Raw genomic sequence first — 21,532 nt, forward strand, 5'->3', positions numbered from 1 at the left:
TGTTGTTTGCCTGGACTATTTCCTTAACGTTCATTTATCCTGTTCTATCTTTAAATTCTTACATTCGATTGTGACATATTTACGTTCTATCTAATACCTGTTGTTAATAGTGTTAACATACATGATATATTTTATTCATTCATAATTCACTCACATTAAAGACCGAAATCATTTCACGCTAGTGTTTTTAATTTTATAATAAAATTGTAACCCCGTACGCACAATAGGTAAGAGTTTTTCAGGAAATTCTTAAAAACAATGCCCTCTTCGACTCGTTGAACGGTCTCGTCTTACGGTTGTAGTGGAATTCATGTTGGTGATGGCAGAGAGCGCCCTCTGGACAAGCTTAGCGTTTTTCGTACCATGTTCAAACGATTAATGGTATTTCTGGTTCACCTCCTTTTTCACATACTCTCCCATTGTTTAACAGCTGTAATATACTTGATATATACAAACAACACCAGCTCCAATTAGCCCTTTTCGTTTTTGATAGTATTCATGGACATTTTCCTAATTCAATATCCCAACTCTTTCGGCATGTACCCACAACTTATCATACTAGGTTTCAAACCAAAGGAAATTGAATAATTCCAAAGTACCGTATTAATGTAGGTCAACGTTCTATTAAAAATACTGGTCCCAAGCTATGGAACCAGCTACCACAGAATATAAAAGACATTACGTCAAGGAAATTATTTAAGTTAATAATTATCATCATTATTATTATTATTATTATTATTATTATTATTATTATTATTATTATTATTATTATTATTATTATTATTATTATTATTATTATTATTATTATTATTATTATTATTATTGTTATTATTATTATTATTATTATTATTATTATTATTATTAGCTTCATTTACAGGTTCAGGTTATTATAAATCACCCTCAAAGATAGTGTAATTCACTTTGTTTTTTGAGGAATCAGACTAGATTAGCCAACGGCTATTTCTGGTTCCTATTTTACCTATTTATAATTGATTCTAGTTTTGTAAACTACAAGTGTACATTATTAGGTAAAATAAAATATTTGATTGATTGATTAATCGCAAACTTGTTGTAAGCCTCATTTCACAGTCGATTAACTAATCAACAGATTAAGTTGATAGAAGGGCATACAAGATAGAATGTTTGATTCAGCAATATAGACACGATTACAGTATGCAGTCATATGGATTGTCACTAAACAAAATGCATCCAAGAAGAATTTAGACTCAAGAGACAAACGTGTATAGTAACTTCAGAATGACGTGATTAAATTTCATCTTATATTACATCAATTGATCAAATTTACAAGCCAGCATTGACTACATTGTGGCGCACAATGAATGCATTCACGACATTCTGTTAGGTGTAACATTAAATTAATTGAGTTGCTGGTGTCACGAGAAAACGTGCCTAGAAAAGTCTAGCGTGAAAAACAGACCCATGCATTCATGACGCTTGTATTTCAGTATACATACCAAGTTTGCTGATTATACGTCCATAGTTGAGAATATGTTGATCCGTGTTCATAACTAGTTTCACACTTAATAAATAACAAGCACCTTGGAAGAAATATGTATGTATAAATATGTATGTATATTTAAATACGTATATGTATATTAAAATACATTTCATAAATATCCACCAGGTTTGACAACAAACAAATGATTTAGAGTAATATCAACTCATCTTTAATATTTACCTTCCGCCATCAAAAACAGAATATATTATATACTTACGTGAGATTGTCAATATAGTGGCCTTGACTTACATATTGGAGACGTACTTCTAATCACCAATCAACAAATTCGAGGAACCTACCCACACAACAAAAACTAAGTCGATCGAAATAGAATGATTTAAAAGGGTCTGTTTTTATGATCCGACGATGACAAAACACAGTTTAATACTGTGACGTTATATGACTGCAATAAACATGGCTGTTATGTTAATTCAAAATAAAATGTTTTACTCAACACAGTCATTATATGTTATACTGCTATGAAGGATTCACACAAACTAGTCAGTATACTTGTATTTTGATGTAATTTCGTTGCATTCCATATTTAATTGGTAATAATAATGTGAATTTGAACTCAGCACACAAAATGAGACTATTCACAAATTTAATATGACATTGACTGTTTTATTAGAAAAATAAATAAATAAATAAAAATTATGTCGATTACGTAGCCTTTAGGAGCACACTCCGGTCTCTGGTCTCTGGTCTCGTTGGAATGTAATGTAATATAAATACATTCGAGTATTGCACGCGATGCAAACGCAATTGGGAATTATATATCTATCACAACCTGATATGCGCCACCCGCGCAATGGAAAACAAATTACAATGGCAGTCCATGTTAACGCAATGATAGGCCGAGTTCACATTGATTTGTTAAAATCGTATGATGATATTCTATTTTGTATATTTGTTATATAAATACGCGCATTATCACTAGTATTTTATTAAAATCAATCATAATGTTACGCATTAAAATACAATTAAATACAAGTTAGTTGTAAAGTGAATATGCATCTAAAAGTAAATACTGTTCAGTGATGTCATTATTTCTATAGCTAAAGTATCCTCATCGCTGTAACTGTTTCTATCCTCTTTGGCGGCGCTGACAACTGAATATTTGCAAAGAGCTGTGATTTGTGGATTTAAAACAGCACATATCTCGATGAATTGATCACAGGGTAAATCACATTTGGGTCGCCATAACAAACATGTTGTATAATACTCTTTCTAATACAAATTTCTTATAATTGTTGTTGGTTTCTCGGCGAGAGCTTCTCACTGTTATGGTAGATATATCAACCCATTTCCCGCGACGAGTACCTAACAATGTAAATCCATCCAGTGTTTTAAAATTAGAAATTTGTTTTACATGTTTTTTGTGTTTTAAGTCACAAATGATTTATATTACAACACAACATATTTAAAACCATCATATTTAAAAGAATACTTATATTCTGCGTAATTATGAAAAGTGTATACGATGAAAATACTTGTTTTTGCGTATAACATATTTTGTTAAGTATGTCCACGAGAAAGACGTATTGAAAAGTATTTATTATTCCAACACTTTTACATTTACTAGACACACATTTTAAAAAGTGTCTTCACCAGAAATATTTATTAATAAACAGTGTTTATTATCACAACATTTTGTTAAGTGCTTCCTACACAAATTTCCCCAAACTGCTTTCACTCGTACGGGGTGCTATTCGTGAATTAATATACACTGCTATATGTAATGATTTTTCAATTACCCTTTGTATATGTATACGATTATTGTCACGCAAATTATATCATATATACTGAAAGTAACCATAATAACTACATAATTAATTTATATATAATAAATTAAAAAAATATTATTATTTGTATATATCGGAAATAAACAATTAACATATTTATAAACAAAGGAAGTAACACAGATATTAAATTCAGTGCAGTATTCTAAGTATGCTGTGTGGGTTTTATATACATATAATTCAAGGCTAAGATAATTATATAAATTAAGCAAGTATTATATAGAAATGACGAAAAGCAAATATGGTTCACCATAATTCTTAGAAACGCATTACATGGTACGCAAACCACTTGTTTTACAGTTTTTTTTTCAAATGTAAATCACTGGATATCAGGCACATTGTTAGCGTAAGGCGCGAAGAGCCTGACGTGAAGGGCACATTATTTTGATTAATAACCCGGAAACCAACATGGCCAACCAATGTGAAGCTGGCACGAAAGAACAGAGAATTATTTTCAAGGATTCTTTAGCGTTATCGCGCATTGTCCTTCATTTTGTAAGTATAATGATATAGTATCAATCACTTCAAAACGTGTTCGCACTATAGCCATCATTTGACGTTTTGTCAATTAATCGATAATTTCGTATTTTATTATATATAGTTACATTTGACAAAGCATTCATTCTCCATAATCACGTTTTCAACTTAGCAATTATTTCAATTATTGTTAATGTGTCTATCTATCAAACTGAAGTTGCTTCAAAAACAAATTTATTTTCACATAATATATACCAATCGAGAGTAGATCGTAAGTATTTCTCCCAGCCACTCATTAAAATTTCACGTTTCAAGCCAAAGAAAGTAATTTATTTTCACATACTATATATCAGTTTATACTATATATCAGAGATTATTAACAATCAATAATATATACATATTTTCTGGCATAAAACTATCGCCCAGTGACCAAGCCTGAACTTATTCAATATTCACGTTTTTGCCTAAATACAGCGTTATTTCTTCCTAATGCAGTCATTTAAAACAAATATTTCTACATATTAAATATATATAAGTTATTTCGGCACAAAACGATGCCGCGTTATAACCGCCAGGAATTAGATATGTCGATATACTGTTTGCTATATACTTAGCTTTATCTCCCTTCACCACATTCTAGCTTTGGAATGGCTCTCACGGTTGTTCATATTTCCATGAATGCTCATAAATAATTACTATTATGAATGTCTGTGAATGTTCCCACGCATAAAAACTATAATACCTGTCATCTAAAAATATTACAAACAGCCAGCCAGCAGAAGGAGTAACAACATTTTTTCGGCATTTGTTGTTACAATCAGGCATCTATGCTAAATCAAGTCCTTATATAGTAATGTTTCACGTCAGGGGCGATGCCAACATTAAAAAATCAATTTTTTGCCAACAACAATTTTTTTGGGGTCAAAATTCAAATATGGTCCAATCCTTTTGAGACTCAAATCAATTTACTCGTCTTGACGAGTAGAGTTTAAAAATATATAGTTTCACTTTTCGTGAAGGGTCAAATTCATAACATCTGTTATAATGGTCCGATTTTGATATCTAACTTTATGTTTGTTTGCATGAAAAAGCCAATAAAACCACTATGCCAGTCTCAGCTATGGGAATACAATTATGTCAGATAAGATGGGTCTATTGATCAATTTTATCCAACTTAAAACGGTTATTACTGTAACATCAAAATTGATATTAATTGGCCCCTTTGACATCAAGCACATTAATTATATATATACATTGCATAACTTGTATTCAGAGATGGCGGTAGTTTGTTGCGGTTATGAAGTGTTTAATGTTTAATTTAAGCACTATTCTACCTTCTACTCTTGTTACGTTCGATAATAAAGAAAACTAATAGAAACAAATGCGTGTAAAGAACGCGTTTTTCTGATAATGAACATGATACATCATGTGAGTATTTGACGTGATTTGATCCCAGCTCCAGCGCCACGTTGCCGTTATTCTGTATAATTATACTCTCATATATATGCAAAACAAAACAAAAAAGAAACAACGTGAACGGACTGAATTATCTGGCCTTAACATTACTATGAACAATCATTTCGGTTTTTGTCATAATTGTATATACAGAGTTGCGTGGCCACGTTAGTTAGCCAACGCATATCAAATAACACCAACTAAATAAGTACTTATCACACTGCACACTGAGTTTTGATTTTCTATATATATATATACTCATAGTAATATTTATTCGGTCACGTATTTTTCGTTCCTGAATTCGTATGAAACTTCCTGCGTACTTTCGAGGTACGCCAGTAAGATTCTAACATGGATGTTCCAAATGTTTTGACACCAAGCACGATTATTTCAATGATTAATCAGTACATTGATTAAATAACATTGCCTCTATATGACATTTACTGTTTTTGTACTTTTACCGTTCAAACCTTGCTAACAATCAGCAACATGCGCACTAGCTTATAATAAATATTCATGTGATCTGGTCATAGTTTATTATACTAAAACATGAATTGAGAGGTGTCCACCTGTCTTAAACACTAGAATGAGGTTTGTGAATTTCATTCTGAAATGTACAGGTAACCAAATAATTTGATAAGAATCGATGGGGTCATATTCCATACTATCGATGAAAAGCCTCCCCGCAGCAGATTTTATCGTGCATTTTATCTTGACATAAAAAGAGCAATATCTCCTTATTAGATTTTCAATAATAGTGGTGTAATGGTTCCTCCTCAATTAACTAAGGGAATCCTTGTGGGATATTGGAACAATGAAGTCTAACTTTGATGGTGGTCCGTAAACATAAAATATTTAGTAGATTGAACACGAGATGACGATTATTTAACAATAGCGCGAATATATTAGCAAAGTTTAGCGAATGGTAGAGTTTTATATTGGAAATAATTATTTTACAATTGTATAGTTTTTTTTTTAATGAGAACAGATACGCTTAATATATACTTTGACTGTCAGACCATCCCATTGCTCGGTAAAAACGCCTTTTAACGGCACCGTTAATTGGTGCTGACTGCTAGCTTTCATTGCTACCCCGCCGTCATTTATTGCGTGCCAGATTTAGCTGCCAGTTGGTTTCCAGTATTTTTTTAGAGCGCTTCAACTTACGTGGGTGGTGGAAAGAGCTGTAACTGTAATCGTTAGCAGTATGTAGGTGTAAAATGTTCAAATCAATCTCCAATTTCCACCTCGCAGATTTGTTTACTGATTCATTCAAAGGATGTTTTTCCGCCCAGATAAAGATATATGAGCATATACCCGTGTTGAACGTATAAAAGACATTATGCGGTCGATTCTTGGCGATTAAAACGTATTGAAAGCTCTCCGTGGAGGCGGAGTTTAACATGAGTGAACGTTTTAATTCAGCTTTAAGTGCCGACTACGCAACATACTGCCGCTGCAGTACATAACATAATAGTGCTACAGAAATACGAATCAACTAAATATTTTGTTTGCAAATAGTCTTCACAGAAGATATTATCGAAATTTATGAAGACTATAAATAACTAAAATACATTAGTCATGGGCAATGTAACACGAGTTTTCGCTAATATAAATTCAATCCCATCGATAAATGAAACCAGACATATTAATACATCGCTTATTACCATATATAACTAGAACACAATAACTGTAGATATTCAGCAAATTCCCACTGATGTTCTACGACCATGTCATGCCAATCCATACCAATTCTAGCAAGTTTACTCAGCAATATATAGAACCTGATAACGTCGAGTACTTTCAATTGATAATCAATTTATTTTCAACACAAACAATTAAAATACGTGTTAAGGGACTATTTAATTTGATTGTCATAATTGGTTTTAGTATTGCAAGTCTATCATTGAAATGGCATTAGGGTAATGGTAAAGCATGCTCAGACTATGGAATTCTTTTTTATATTCTGTTTTTTCACAATATAGAATAAACTTGAAGGGAAATTGCTAGTAAGATCTAAAAGATGCTGACGAGGTCGTCATTGATGCAATATAACGTTGGTTGTGGCCGAATAATTACAAAATATCTTCTCTGCTATCTCCGAATATGAAATATTCTTTGTGGAGTTATCAAGAGCACTTAAAGTTCAATATAAATACGTGTTTGCATCTGAAAACACACATAAAATCCCTGAATACTGAATGTCATAAGCCATAAAAAATTCCCATACCCATATTCAGTATTGAAAACGTGATTTTGCACTATTTATTTCTGTGTTTCACTACTGTTGTAAATAGTTTAAATTTATCATCGGCTAGAACATTTGCACATGAAGAGCTTCTTAAAATTCTCTCTGAATCCTGGGTGGCACACAGCGTAGAGTATAGGATTCAATGTAGAATTCACCCATTGGAGGTAACTGACGAATACCCATGCGAAGTCAGTTACACAGTAATCGCTGCAAAGCTGATCAACAACAACAGCTAGGTTATGTGGAGCCCAACATAGGAAGAAAACTCCCACAAGAATAGCTAATGTTCGTGCAGCTTTTTTTCGCTTCTGTAATTTGTGGTCTACGCCTTTATTTTTGCGATGCGCTGCTCTCCTATGAGTTGTATCATTTTCTTGATTATTTGCGTTTTCAGAAAACTCCTCTCCATTGTTGTAGACGGAAACTGAGGGCTCACATACATTTATGCGTCTTCCACTGTCTCTTAACGCGTCCGATGCTTGCCCGTTATTGAGGTTCACAAGAGTAACCTGTGTTTTCACAGCTGTGTTGTACAGTTGACTAGTTCCGCTGGCCGGCTGAACGCGTGATGTTGTTCGTTTGTGGATATTTAGATAAATGGTGACATTGAGATACAGAAGGATTATCAAAGGAATGACGAACGTGATAACAACGAAGAAGACGGTCCATGCAGTGTCATAGAGAAACTCCACATCACACACCTCGCCGTAGTCAAACCACACTTCTCCAGTCCACGCAGGATATGCAACCACCAGAATAAAAATTAACACGACTGTGAAAACCCACGTGGAAAAACACTGGTAAAACACTTTCTTTCGAGTTTGCATGGTCACATGGCGTATTTCCATGGTAACCAATGAGAATCGGTCAAAACTGATGAGAAGAACCGCAAACACTGATTCAACTGTGGCAATGTTATCTACAACGGACCAAAAGCGACAAGTGTGTTTTCCGAATATCCAGTAGTCGTAGGCGTAGGCAGCTATATCGAATGGCAAAGATACAGCACCGACTAGCAGATCGGCAATTGATAGATTTATGATGTACCAGTTGCTTAGATTATTTCTGAGTTTGCTATCGGTGCCAAATGCCAGAAGTGTGAACGTATTCCCTATGATAGTGGCCACGTCCACACAACAGAGAAAACATATAGCAAATACTTTGACGCCGTCCCATTCTATTACGTCACCACTGTCGTCCTCTGTTTCAGATCTATTAGAATAAGCAGTATAAGTTATGGTAGTTACGTTCATAATCGTTGAGTGACTGGGATCCTGATTTGAACTGTCGCGAATATGAAAAAGCATGCGAACACGCTATAGCGCATTACTTGATATGCACACGATCACGTGACCACCGCGTACTGATCTCCATGGCGACACATTATACATATAAGTTCGTCATGTACATGCGCATTATGTACGCTCAATCAGGCCCGAAAATTAAGTGTTTAGTTACTATGATATTCACGATTTGCAGACATATTTACAGAGAGTAACAAACAGACGTATGGTGCTGCTGATATGGTCCATGCTGCATTGTCATATATTTCAGTAAAATACCTGCCGATAAAAAGAGTAATATGCATGAATTAATTAGTTGATACAATGTGTTCGTTCAAAAAAAAAAAAAAAAAAAAAAAAAAAAAAAAAAAAAAAAAAACTGATGCAGAAAGTCCACTTAAAGTGGCACAGTAATCAAATACAATGCGCTTCAATGTGTTATCCTACTGTTTGAGATATAAACACAGCAAACGCGCTCATCAGTATACGGACGAACCTTCGATGGAACCTCTAATATCCCATAGAAAAAGCCGGAACGCAAAATGCCGATAATTAAATAAATGTGACGACTATTTCAGAAGCTTATATGACTTGCACAATACACGGTAAAACACGCAACTTCAAATACCCCTCCTTACCAATAGCATTGCAGTTGCCATGTCTAGCAATTACATGTTGCAATCCATCAATGGGCGATACCATTGTTTTGTAGGGATACAAATTATTTTCGTGGCAACTGTGAAACATAGTAAAAGTTGGTTATTGTGTTGAAGCAAAGGGAAATTATTTAGAAGTTTTGTGTTCCACTGAATCTTAATCACTGAATCTGAGTTTTAGAAACATCAGAAATGGGTGTCAATGTTATCTTTTCGGCATTTTACGTTTCTATTGCATATTGTTAGTTGCATCGGGGGTCAAGTAGGGTGTTTCATGGTATACTTTCATAATCGACTGAATTAAAATGAAGTTACTAGACCTAAAGGGTATATACATAGACATGTATATTATGGATTAAGTGAAGTCGGTAAGGTTTGAAATACAATCACTGAAAATATATATCAGTCACCAGAGTACGTGCCTTGGAGGAATATCATCTTCATCATTCGATGCACTAACGCTGAAATAGAATGCTTGCCAAGCAAATGTAGAGAGTTGTCTTTCCGGCGACTTCCCCAGTTAGCGTATTCGTAAACATGTAACATATGTGATATCAATCCAGGCAGTCACAACATATTTGTTGGGGGCATTGAACCTACTAAAATTTATACAGGCATGTTATTATTATTTAAATTTACGAAACACACATTCAGAAGTACCCGTATTCTGTCTCGACGTCACATGATATATATGTGAAGCTGGATGCCAAATTATCATTTGCATAAACCCGTACGTTGAATTGTCTTATAACACATTATTTATTTTGCCGAATACAAAATTCTAATATAAGTCCTCCATTGAAGTCGTCACTGCTATTCTTATTCCACCCACTCGCATTTGACGAGTCAAACAGTCTACAATTCCCACTTATCGTTTATGTCTGATTGCAATACAAATTGAATTTATTGGATCTGCAAAGTTGCCAAAAATAGGTTATAAAACTATGCGCATAAATACTAAAATGGAAGGCAGATGCCACGTGGTACACAACTAATGAATACTCTGTTGAGGAGATTCGTGATAACATTTTGAAGCAGTGTTTAAACGTTTATAACTCGCTTCTAATGATCTGACATTTATACTGACGTCGTTCGCCTACAGCAACGCCCGAAAAACCGTAGCATCTGCTCTTCTACCTAGTTTTCAAAGTGATTAATATTATATGACTGAAAATTGAAACTGGTTAGATATACAGGAAGACGTGTATCGAAGACTACACTCGGGATTATCAAACCCTCGGATGTATACCGATGATTCGCCATGGATGTGTCTCCTGTGTGTATATTAGAAAAAAATAGAGGACTTAAACCGTAAGCCGTAAGATTCCTTGTGGCAATCGTTGATTTATTGGTAGATGCCATTGATTTATAAAATAGAAAAAAAATATTTTGCCAAAAATTACCCCATGCAGCTCCAATACGCATTCTCGAGAATCACGTTTTCATTTCTCCAGCGACCCATCACAATAAAATCACCTAGCAATTAACCCCGGGGAGAGAAGTATGACTAAAGTCCGTGATGCAACTCATGGGAGTAGGGTTTGCAATTTATTGTTAACATTATCTAACAGTCTGGTGGTTACTACCCACGATTTATTTTGTTATACAGTCTCGCTTTTATCACAAACTACATAGATTATGATGTGAAACCTTAAGTTAAATCAGTATTATCAAAAATTGATTTCCTGAATTGTGGTAGTGACAATATGTAATCAACGATTTTAACAAATATGTCAAGGAAATACTGAACATAGCTCATAATTAAAAAAAAATTAAAATATTCTGCTTCGATTACAATTTTACATACTACAACTGAGTGCTCCTTCCAAATACTCTTACTTACATTCACCATGTAGGGCTGAATTAGTAGGAGCAAAATAATTCGTAACCATATATCCTTATTATTCACATTACTGTTGCTTCAGATTTGAGAAATTCCGAGACCTTATTAATAATATATATTTCTTTACCTATAATAATTATCAACCTTGCAGCAAACTCATTTCACGCTATATTGAACATATGTTATCGAAAGGAAAAGAAAATCTCGGAAATTACTTGTCATAATTAGCTACAATAAACGCTGTAAAATGATCTAATAATCACTGAGAATTTCTGGTCAACAAAAAGATTATAACAATGTGATCATCAAATGCAACTTAACCTAATGAACTGTTGCCAAGGAGAGCGTGAACAGCATTAACATCGATTTACCAGATAAATATTTTAAGCCATAGAAACGAATGTTGACAGATGATAGAAACATTGAATTTGGCTTTGTTTCTAGTCTACAGTCCAATTACTTAGTTGTTGTTTACATATAGTTCATAGATTATTACATGTACATGGTTAATATTATCGTAATTTGTACATCACAATAATTGAAAATCTAAAAAAAACACTTAGTAGGGAAGATAAAACAACACAAATTATCATGACAACGTGAACAAGCCATCTAGAATCATAATCGTCAGAAGACACTGTGTTTATAGGTAAGATATATCATCATACCGATCAATATCTGATGACAAAAACACAAAACGACAAACGAACGACTCACATTCGATTACGTAATCAATCAATAAAAAATATTATCTTCAAACCAAGATGTTTCGAAAAAATAGTTTGTTCTGTTCCACTTTAAACAGTCATATAGTCGCTTGTATAGTAGCTGAGAATGTATTACTCCATAGACCAAGGAAAGAGAAATATTCCTGCAAATACTGCTTTTCTTAATCTCACGATTATTTCTGATGGGTAACAAGTCATCATTACATACTTCAACTGCTAACTGTTGATGTTTGCACTAATTATATAAGTTCTTCTAAATATTTTATAGATGCAACAATCATACTAATGAGCATGACAATTGCCAAATTTAATCAATTCCGATTACATATTTACGTGACGTATATTCCTGAAATAATCACAACATGTGTTAATCTATCGATTCCTCCGTTCTGTTACGAGAAATCCGGCAGATAACATGCTATTTAACTTGGCACATTATAAGACACCTTTAAAAGCTAGTCTACTCGGCTGTCACAATATTTTATGGTAATAGACTAACAGCATATTGATACCTAAAAGGCCACAAAGTATTATACTTTACGGTGATAATATACTACAATTATGTCACAAAAATAGACAATGGTGTACTATTATTGATGAACCAACGTGTATAGAATCGAATTCATTCTGTGATCTATCTTCACTGAGCGTATATGTGTTAATTCGGCAAGATAATGGATATTCTAATTTACATCATCCGAATTCTACGTAGCAAGGAGCAGAAACACAAATACGACAAACTGAGTTGTTTGTAAATAATAGGCTGAAGTTAATAATTCATGAAGTAAAGAATATAATTATAGTTTCTTCTTATTGACGTATTAAACTACCACTCCTTACTATCAATTCAACCTAACATTGTGACTATGATCTTTCTCTCTAATTTAAAGTAATAATTTCATACGAAAACAAATGTTTGGAGCACGCTAAGTATAGCAATAATAAGTATAACTTTATTTCATGCTTAAAACTACCCATCGCTGTATAATGTTATCACCAGAACATTACGATTCAGACCTCGTTTCTTAGTACACCGCTGGACAATACGTCTTCATTCAGAGCATTCCGTGCGCAATTACTTAAATATATGTTGTTGTTGTTGTTAACAGGTGCCGTGACGTGCATCCATGATGTTAATTAACGAGCGGTCGCTGCATATTGGTAGGTTTGTATAATAACAACTACCATATTTTGTTTCAACATTGTACAGGTAGCAAAATTAAACGCTCGTGTTCAAATGAATCAATGTAATAAATGAGTCAATGAGCGTGACTGGGAATAACATTTGTACAATATAATATTATAACACAATTTAATATCTCTCCATCTTATCAATCCGTCAATCAATCAGATTTGATCTATATATGTTATATTAATGCAAAGGTTTAATTTATCTGGAATCACATTACTTCAGTTGTCGTTGTTGCTAGATCTACGTCGACTGTGCTGTTATATTGGACATGTATAGTTTTGCATTCAAGGAAAATGTATCAACAATATTTTTTTGTTATATCCAACCTTGCATATGAGACATATTGGCAGGATTTTATGAGCTGTCTGTATTTGTCTTGATACTATCATATTTGTCTTGATACTATCATATTTGTCTTGATACTATCATATTTGTCTTGATACTATCATATTTGTCTTGATACTATCATATTTGTCTTGATACTATCATATTTGTCTTGATACTATCATATTTGTCTTGATACTATCATATTTGTCTTGATACTATCATATTTGTCTTGATACTATCATATTTGTCTTGATACTATCATATTTGTCTTGATACTATCATATTTGTCTACTCGAAGGGGAATATACCTAGTGTTTGAATTTGAATATAACGTCAGATACTGGAACAGCAGTAGAACACATTATATTTTATACACTATTTCACCATTTTAATAATAAACACTTAATAAAAACAAACCCATGATAACTAAATTTGAAGCTAGACATTTGTATTAGCTTTGATTGCTAGAACCATCAAGGAAGAAGGAAGAACAGTCATATTGTTTACAATAATTTAATTGCAACGCTACGTGTGTGTTTTGAGCGCACATTGGTTTCGTGTATTCCACTGACAATGTTTTTTGTCACAATCTGTCTATGTTTTATAGTTTGAGCACTGGTTGAATTTTTAAATCATTGTCAATATTTGTTATAAGAAAAACTGTGCATAAATGGTAACTGTTTACACTGACCACTGTCACAGTGAATTAATTTCGTCATCCAAAACACAATAAAAATATTATAGAAGTTTCTGGATAATATATATATATATACGTGGACAGAGAAATTAAGACACGACTACATGAGTAAGGTTTACTCTACAGTACTGTTTCGTAAGGTACATGGAGTACCTCACTCATCAGGAGTTAAGACTTTATTAAATAAACTACCGAAACAGACTACGTTATAAGCGCTACAGATTTGCATAACAATGGAGTGTGTTTACGATATTAAAACTAGTTGTAGCATAGCAACGATTTGGCTCTGTGTCTACAGGAAGAAAAAAGCTCATTTCTTTTATTTAAACTACAGTAATGTGGTTGGAAAATTATAATATATTTCTCTCTAATACATAAGTTGCAACGTTTGCTTGAAGTATTGTATGGTGTAGCACGCGATAACACTCTCCATTTAGTGTCGTAATCGATGTTATTGTCTTTTAATGACCAAGCGTATTTACTGAGCAGTGTTGCGTTTCTCAATGATTGGTTGCGTAGCGATGCAGTGTGGTTTCTGTACCGGGTTTTAAATTCATTTCCTGTTAGTCCCACATATATTTCACTCTTGTTGTTGTCTTGCCGTCTGATATTAGCTTGGTAAACCAGGGCCGATTGTAAACAATTTCCGTCTAAGGGGCATTCAGATTTCTTACGGCAGTTACATAATCTGTTGATCTCGGTACTGGGTGTATTGGTGTTGGCCGCTGTAAGTTGTTGTTTGTTTGTTTTGATTGCAGATTATTTGCTTTACGTTATTCGTACAACTGTAGCTCAATTTGATGGTGTTACGGCTGAAAATTTTCCTGAGTTTGTTTCTCTGTTGGAAACACTTATCAACCAGGGTGAGGAATCTTCTCCCGACGCTGTTAGTGGCATTTTTACTGAAGGGGGGGGGGGTTAAACCAGAGGATGTTGTTACGAGGTCTGTCTGTTCTTCTTCTTTCCGTGGGGGGTTCGAATTTGAGGTGATAATCATATCCACTTTGATTTAGAGCTGTCTGGTAGGGTGGCACGGCTAGATCAAAGTGTTTTTCGTCTGATGAAAGATATGACAATCGTTTGTTGATTCCTGCCGGTGTATTCTTTGTGATGGAGGGTGGGTGTTTCTCTCCATGTACGTATAGTGGGTGGCTGTTGGGTTTAATATATGGATCGTAAGAGCTGTCAGTGAGGTTGAATGTGACGTCCAGGAAGTTGACAATATTTTTATTAGCTTCGATTGTGACTTTCAGACCGTGTAGTTTGAAAATACGACAGATGGCTTTTTTATTTTTTCAGTTTCTTTGGGTGTGTTGTCTACAGCGGCTAAGCCATCATCTCTGTACAGGCCGATCATTTTCCCGCAAATATCATGTAGCTGTGACAATAAAAAGCATCCAACTAATTCACACGTCTCTGCGCCGTCGAAACTGCCCATAGTTACGTCGAATATATATATATGTATGTATATGATTTTTCTATCATATGTGACTGCCAACAATAATGAGATATACTCTTGCCATTTAAAACAATGGTAAATGCCTTGAACAATCAAAACATTTTATTTCACTCGATTTCTAAACAAAATGCGGTGACACCATATGTTCATTTCATTATTTACATCCCTGTCACATGCAACATATTATCAAAAAATACAATGTTTTAATAACTTTTGAAGTTTTCAACATTAAATAGCATTTTCTTCCAAATTAGTATTATCGAGGACAAAGCGTCCTCGAATTGTCTTAATTTATATTTTTTTTCTTTAAAGAACACCTCTTCTGGTTCGTTTTTTAGGGTAAACAGGGTATTACAGTTATGTATTATTATTTATTTTATGTAGTGAATAAATGAACCCGATACGAACCCTTATTATACTTGTTTCTGAGGACATATCCCTAAAACAGTTAGTCATTCACCCAAACCATAGACCGAACGTGTTTGTCCCTGATAAATCTGAGTAATTTAACCCTCAACAAATGCCACGTGACAGAACGAAATCCGCATTGTCCCGAGGTTGTTAATGTTATTTCCAGGCTCAAGAAATTAATTAAGTGCTTCGTATTTTCACCATATCATGTCGGATTTATCTACACTTTTTACGAGGTAGTTATTTAGACATATGTGTCTGCGACAGAGTCGCTATTGTTGGTTCTAGGTTTATAATAGAATGCTTTTAACACTCATTAAATTATATATGTATCAATAACTTATTTTCCTTGAAACCTATTCATTTAAATTATTTAGAACATTTCATCTTTTTAATCTCTTAAACGAGTTCTATTTATACATCATAAGCATATATTTATACATATATATAAGCATATTTATACATATATAAGCATATTGCAACTATATGTACAATAACTATGATCACTCTGTGAACTTGAGCCACTGATAAAAACCCTGCAATTGTTAAAAACATGATTCTCTGTTTTTTTTCTAAACTTTGTATTTCAGGCAGTGTCGTTAATTGCACATGAAATAATAATAACTCAAACAGGTACGAAAAGATTCTAAATATATGAAGATAACTTACGTTTTACTGGTCTTACTAGCTTAGACTAGACATCGCATTGTGAAGGAGAGCTTCTCGATTAATTCAAAAAAAGTAATGACGAATATTACGCCACTAGCTTTCTATGGTGCCATCATTATTTGATCAATGGTGGAATTACTATCAAAACCAAACACATGAATATTCAACACCACTTAGCGTCAGGGCCAATCTCTGATAATGAACCATTATTTGATATTCAACTGACCATACTGTTTTAGTCTAATCAGTGGCACAGGGTAGCGATATTCTCAAACATAGTCTATTATCACCACATAGATGTATGTTAGATAATGAGTGGTATGTTTAAAAATGGTCGAGAGGTCCCTTTTTGTCATTTTCGGGAATGTGTGATATGTGGTATTGATAGGTCCATTTTACCATGATTTATGACGCTGCATAAAATATTTAAACAAATTTAAGAGTTGGGCTTTCCTTGAAATCTTGTTACGAACAATATTTTTTTTTGAAAATTTGTTTTAAAGGCTGGGGTTTTCAGAAATGTGGACCATGATTTTCACTAAAAGTGGGGGCTTCGTATTACCGTATATAAATAATACATATGACCACCCCACCGTGATTGAATCATGATGTATTAAACACCAACTCGAATCGACACAATTTTAATTTGTTACATCATAATTTATAATTTGTCCTGTTAAATGTATTTTGTTCCGTGCAATGATTTTCGTGTTGTAATGAATCATTTGCAGGTCGCTTGTGTATGTGGTATTCGCTATGTTTATGCTAGCTTCGTATTTAATTAGTTAATTTGCACCAATCAACTAGAGTTTGGCTGTCAATAAAATTTTAACATTTACCTGACAAATTATTATGAGATAAATAGTTATTTCGACTAACTGACATCACATGACTGCGTACATAACTTGGAACAAAATAGACGTGTGTTGATCGCATACCATGACACAAGTATCCAGTGACACAAATACCCGCTATCACTTAATTATTAGATTTTTTTATTTTAAATAAATGCTATGACTTAATGAAGCAAAACCGCCCAACTCAATCAGATTTGCAACATGTAAAATCGTAGACATACACGTTACTTTAGTTGTACACAGTATATAGCCATTAGGTTGTGCTTCCTAACAAATACTAATGATTGGTGAACGTTGATTAAATCACTCTTTATTTAACTACTACGAGTGGGCAGTATGAACACATCCGTAAATATACCATGAGGCATATAAATTATGAATTTATGTTAACTTAATCCACTGTGGTAGGCACACTGCTCCTCGGGAAGGAAATCAGTACCTTCATCTACTTCGGTTTTTAACGATTTTGTGCCAATTAGAGACAATTCAGACGGATGGCGATATCCTAAAGCATTGTTATAGGCATTGATTATTTATGTTAGATACAGTGCCGACACCCCATGCTGCACAACCACTGACTAACTAACTCATCACCTGCCATATTGCGACAGGTCAAGAAGGTTTATTTTAATATATATTTTACCTTATATAGTTGATGTTATACATAATGTTTGAATGAATGAATGACTAATATACTATTATAAAATCACAAAATCTAAATCACAGTATGTTCATAGCTGAGTGTTTTCAGTCAGACGTGTCTAGTATAGCTTCACATTACATCTAAAAGAATATAAATTTTTATTTCGATTCATGATTATTGTTTCTACTTTATCGTGACGGGATGAATCACTATTACAGACCGAGTAAGAACTTGTAGTATATCCAGAATGATTGTATTTATAGTATGAGCATACAACATTATATTTCATAAATAAAATGATATTAATATAATATATATTGTTATCAATGTTACGATTACAGTTGTAACCTAAATGGCTTGAATACATAATTTTTCTTGAAACTATGGATTGCATTACATTCAGTAAACAATGTAGATTTTCGAAAATATAAATATCCATTTATTAGATTAAATTTAACCAATAATATCACTCTATATGCATTACAGAAGAATTTATCGAATTGTATCGAAACTCGTGGCTTTGCTTGCGACTGGAAATATATATGCAACTTGTTTGATAAGTAAATACATTGGTATAATCGGTCGAAGTAGGATATATTCACAATGATTTGATTACTCTTTCTTATTCTACTGAAATGCCATATTATTCAAGAGCTTTTATGCGATCGTCAAAACGTGAGTTATGTGATTGCTCTCTGATTGAACAGCTGCGCAAGGGATTTATAGTTGTACTTTTGATTTCGCGAGTTTGACAATGCTAAATATTAACATTGTATTGTGTTTGACGTAATCGCGCGTGTGTATGCATTTCGTTAGAAATGGCAGCAGACGTTGTTTAAACGGTGTATAGATGGTTGGTACGCATAGTGTTTCATATTGTAATTGGAAATATGGCAAACATTTCAAAGGCAGGTATATTGTATAATATTATTGGAATTTAGAAAATATTAGTACTCGTATATTGTTTTTTATAACAGATTTTGTGTGTGAATATTTTACACATTTATTTTGATCTAAACTTCCATATTCTTGTAGATATTGTAGACAGATTTATTTAGCAATGCACAGCCGTTAAATCTACATGATCATGCCAGTACGCATAATCAATATTTTCATCAGTTGAAGTGTGATTTGACATAATTAAAAGTTTAAACATGAGAACACATGTTGTATTAATGTAAAACGATCATATACGCTAGTATACATATGAAAACAATGCACAAACAAACAAATGATTGTGTATATTCGGGTTATGGTAGAATTTTTTCATTAGTAAGGTTACCTCAGCATATCCAGCACATACACGCAACAAAAATGTGTTAATAGCTCTTTACTGTCCTTTACAATTTAAAGCCATTGATACCCACGTAACTGAATACCAATGCCTGGGGCGTAAGTACAGATATTTTTAAAAAGGAGTTTTTAATTTTACTAGGCGTCTTAGCGGCTGTACTATAACAAGTATTTCTATTGACATGTTTTGCGTTCTATTTTCTTCACAGCATGCCTTCCTCTTGGCGGCATATCTCCAATAAGTTCAGAGAATTCACATCCACCGACAAATTCTTTTCTTAAACCTAAATGTTACGTACCGAACTCGCCCACAGGAAATGAAACGTTCACTCTAACGGGTCGACAGGAAGCACGTTTCTGTGAATGTTATCAACTTAAGCTGAATTATGAGCAGCAATATCGCATGAATCTAGGTGACGGCACGTAATAAACGCACACAACGTTCTGCCATAGGAAATTCAAATTGACTAAGAAATAGAAAAATCTGTTTAATCTGGCCAACTCCGTGACCACACTATTACATACATGATACGAAATAATCCTTTGAGGTGGAATACATGCCACAAAGTGATAACACGTGTTGGCTGAATGAACAGTCGATCATTGATTATTTTATTTGTCGCTAGGTTGGATATTGTATGCCGATTGATTTGGTACTCCGACTGCATATAGATTGTTCTCCAGGTGGTATCCTGGAACACATTTCAAGTCAGTATAGATACCATTCATTTTATATATTTTACATTTTCACATTTCGCTGTATTTGACATTGTATCTGTATAGTACGCGCCACAAGTGTACGAGTGGTGATTTAACCTTATACTATGGGGCAAGCAATGTTTCAATGAATAACAGTCGAAAATAAAGTAGCGTAAACAAATTATTCTAGAATACTGAATAAAGCAATTTGTTTTTTTTTGCTTTGATGCACATCATCGGCTTAATATGTAATTTTTTCGAAGGGAGTAAATATTACAGTAACTGTCAGAAAAGACTTAAATAAGCAAATGTGATTGTATATGTGTCGTTTGTCCATTCCTACTGTGATTCGTATGATACGCACGATACACTAGTTTCCCGTGAGTTACATTAGATCGCATTATATTTACTGAAACTATGCACCAATTCTAGACACTATATATTGTATGCAGGGGTCTAGTTACTCGCAAACTATACAACACAAACACGGAAACTACTGAATGATTTAAATAAATATTTATTGTTTGCAATAAATCCACATGCCTTACCTGTTTCACGTCGGAGTATTTGGAACAATTTTTTTTTAATATGTAATGACTGCGCGATATAACCTTTACCGAGATGACTCGTTTAAATGCTAGAAGCGATATGAATAACACACAGCATTCACGTATTGATTATATAATGTGAAGAGCAAACGACGGGAAATACACACAGAGGAAATGAAAAGTGGAATTGGAAAACATGGGGTACATTGTATTACATCGTTATATTATTATATTGTTTTTACTGTAAATTTTGGGAACTCATTTTTGTATAAGTAAAATATGACAAATCTAAGAATACCTACATTGGGTAGCATCAACTCAATATTACAGCTTTGTAAACACAAACTATGAATGAATATTTCATGCTTTCTATTATTGCCTATAAAATTGATGATGGAATATTTGTTTAATTTGTATTCCCTTTGATATGCCGGATTACTTTTTCAGACGTGAATGTAATTGAACAAGGGATGTCATTACAATAACAAACATTATCAATCATGTTTTATATTGTTCCAGCATTAGTAAACAGTTGTCAGAGTAAACTCATTGTAAACTTAACAAACAAGTCGTGACCCCGAGTTCTGATAATTGGACAGCACGTGATACCGATCAATTCTTGGACAACCGCTGACTCGCACGGTATTATTATGCAATATAATTGCTAGCGGGTTTGAAGTAATTTAAATTACATTCTAATATATATAGTCCCACGATATTTCC

At 33.5% G+C, this 21,532-nt stretch overlaps 1 protein-coding gene across 1 annotated transcript; it reads right to left on the minus strand.

The window, feature by feature from the left end:
- Nucleotides 1-7,054: 7,054 nt before the first annotated feature.
- LOC102803362 (histamine H3 receptor-like) lies at nucleotides 7,055-8,757 on the minus strand. Its single transcript, XM_006823402.3, has one exon. It carries the CDS (start codon nucleotides 8,755-8,757, stop codon nucleotides 7,561-7,563), a length of 1,197 nt encoding a protein of 398 aa, XP_006823465.2. The 3' UTR covers nucleotides 7,055-7,560.
- Nucleotides 8,758-21,532: the final 12,775 nt, after the last annotated feature.

This window comes from Saccoglossus kowalevskii, chromosome 1 (assembly GCF_978046115.1).
Source record: "Saccoglossus kowalevskii chromosome 1, keSacKowa6.1, whole genome shotgun sequence".
Classification (NCBI taxonomy): Eukaryota; Metazoa; Hemichordata; class Enteropneusta; family Harrimaniidae; genus Saccoglossus; species Saccoglossus kowalevskii.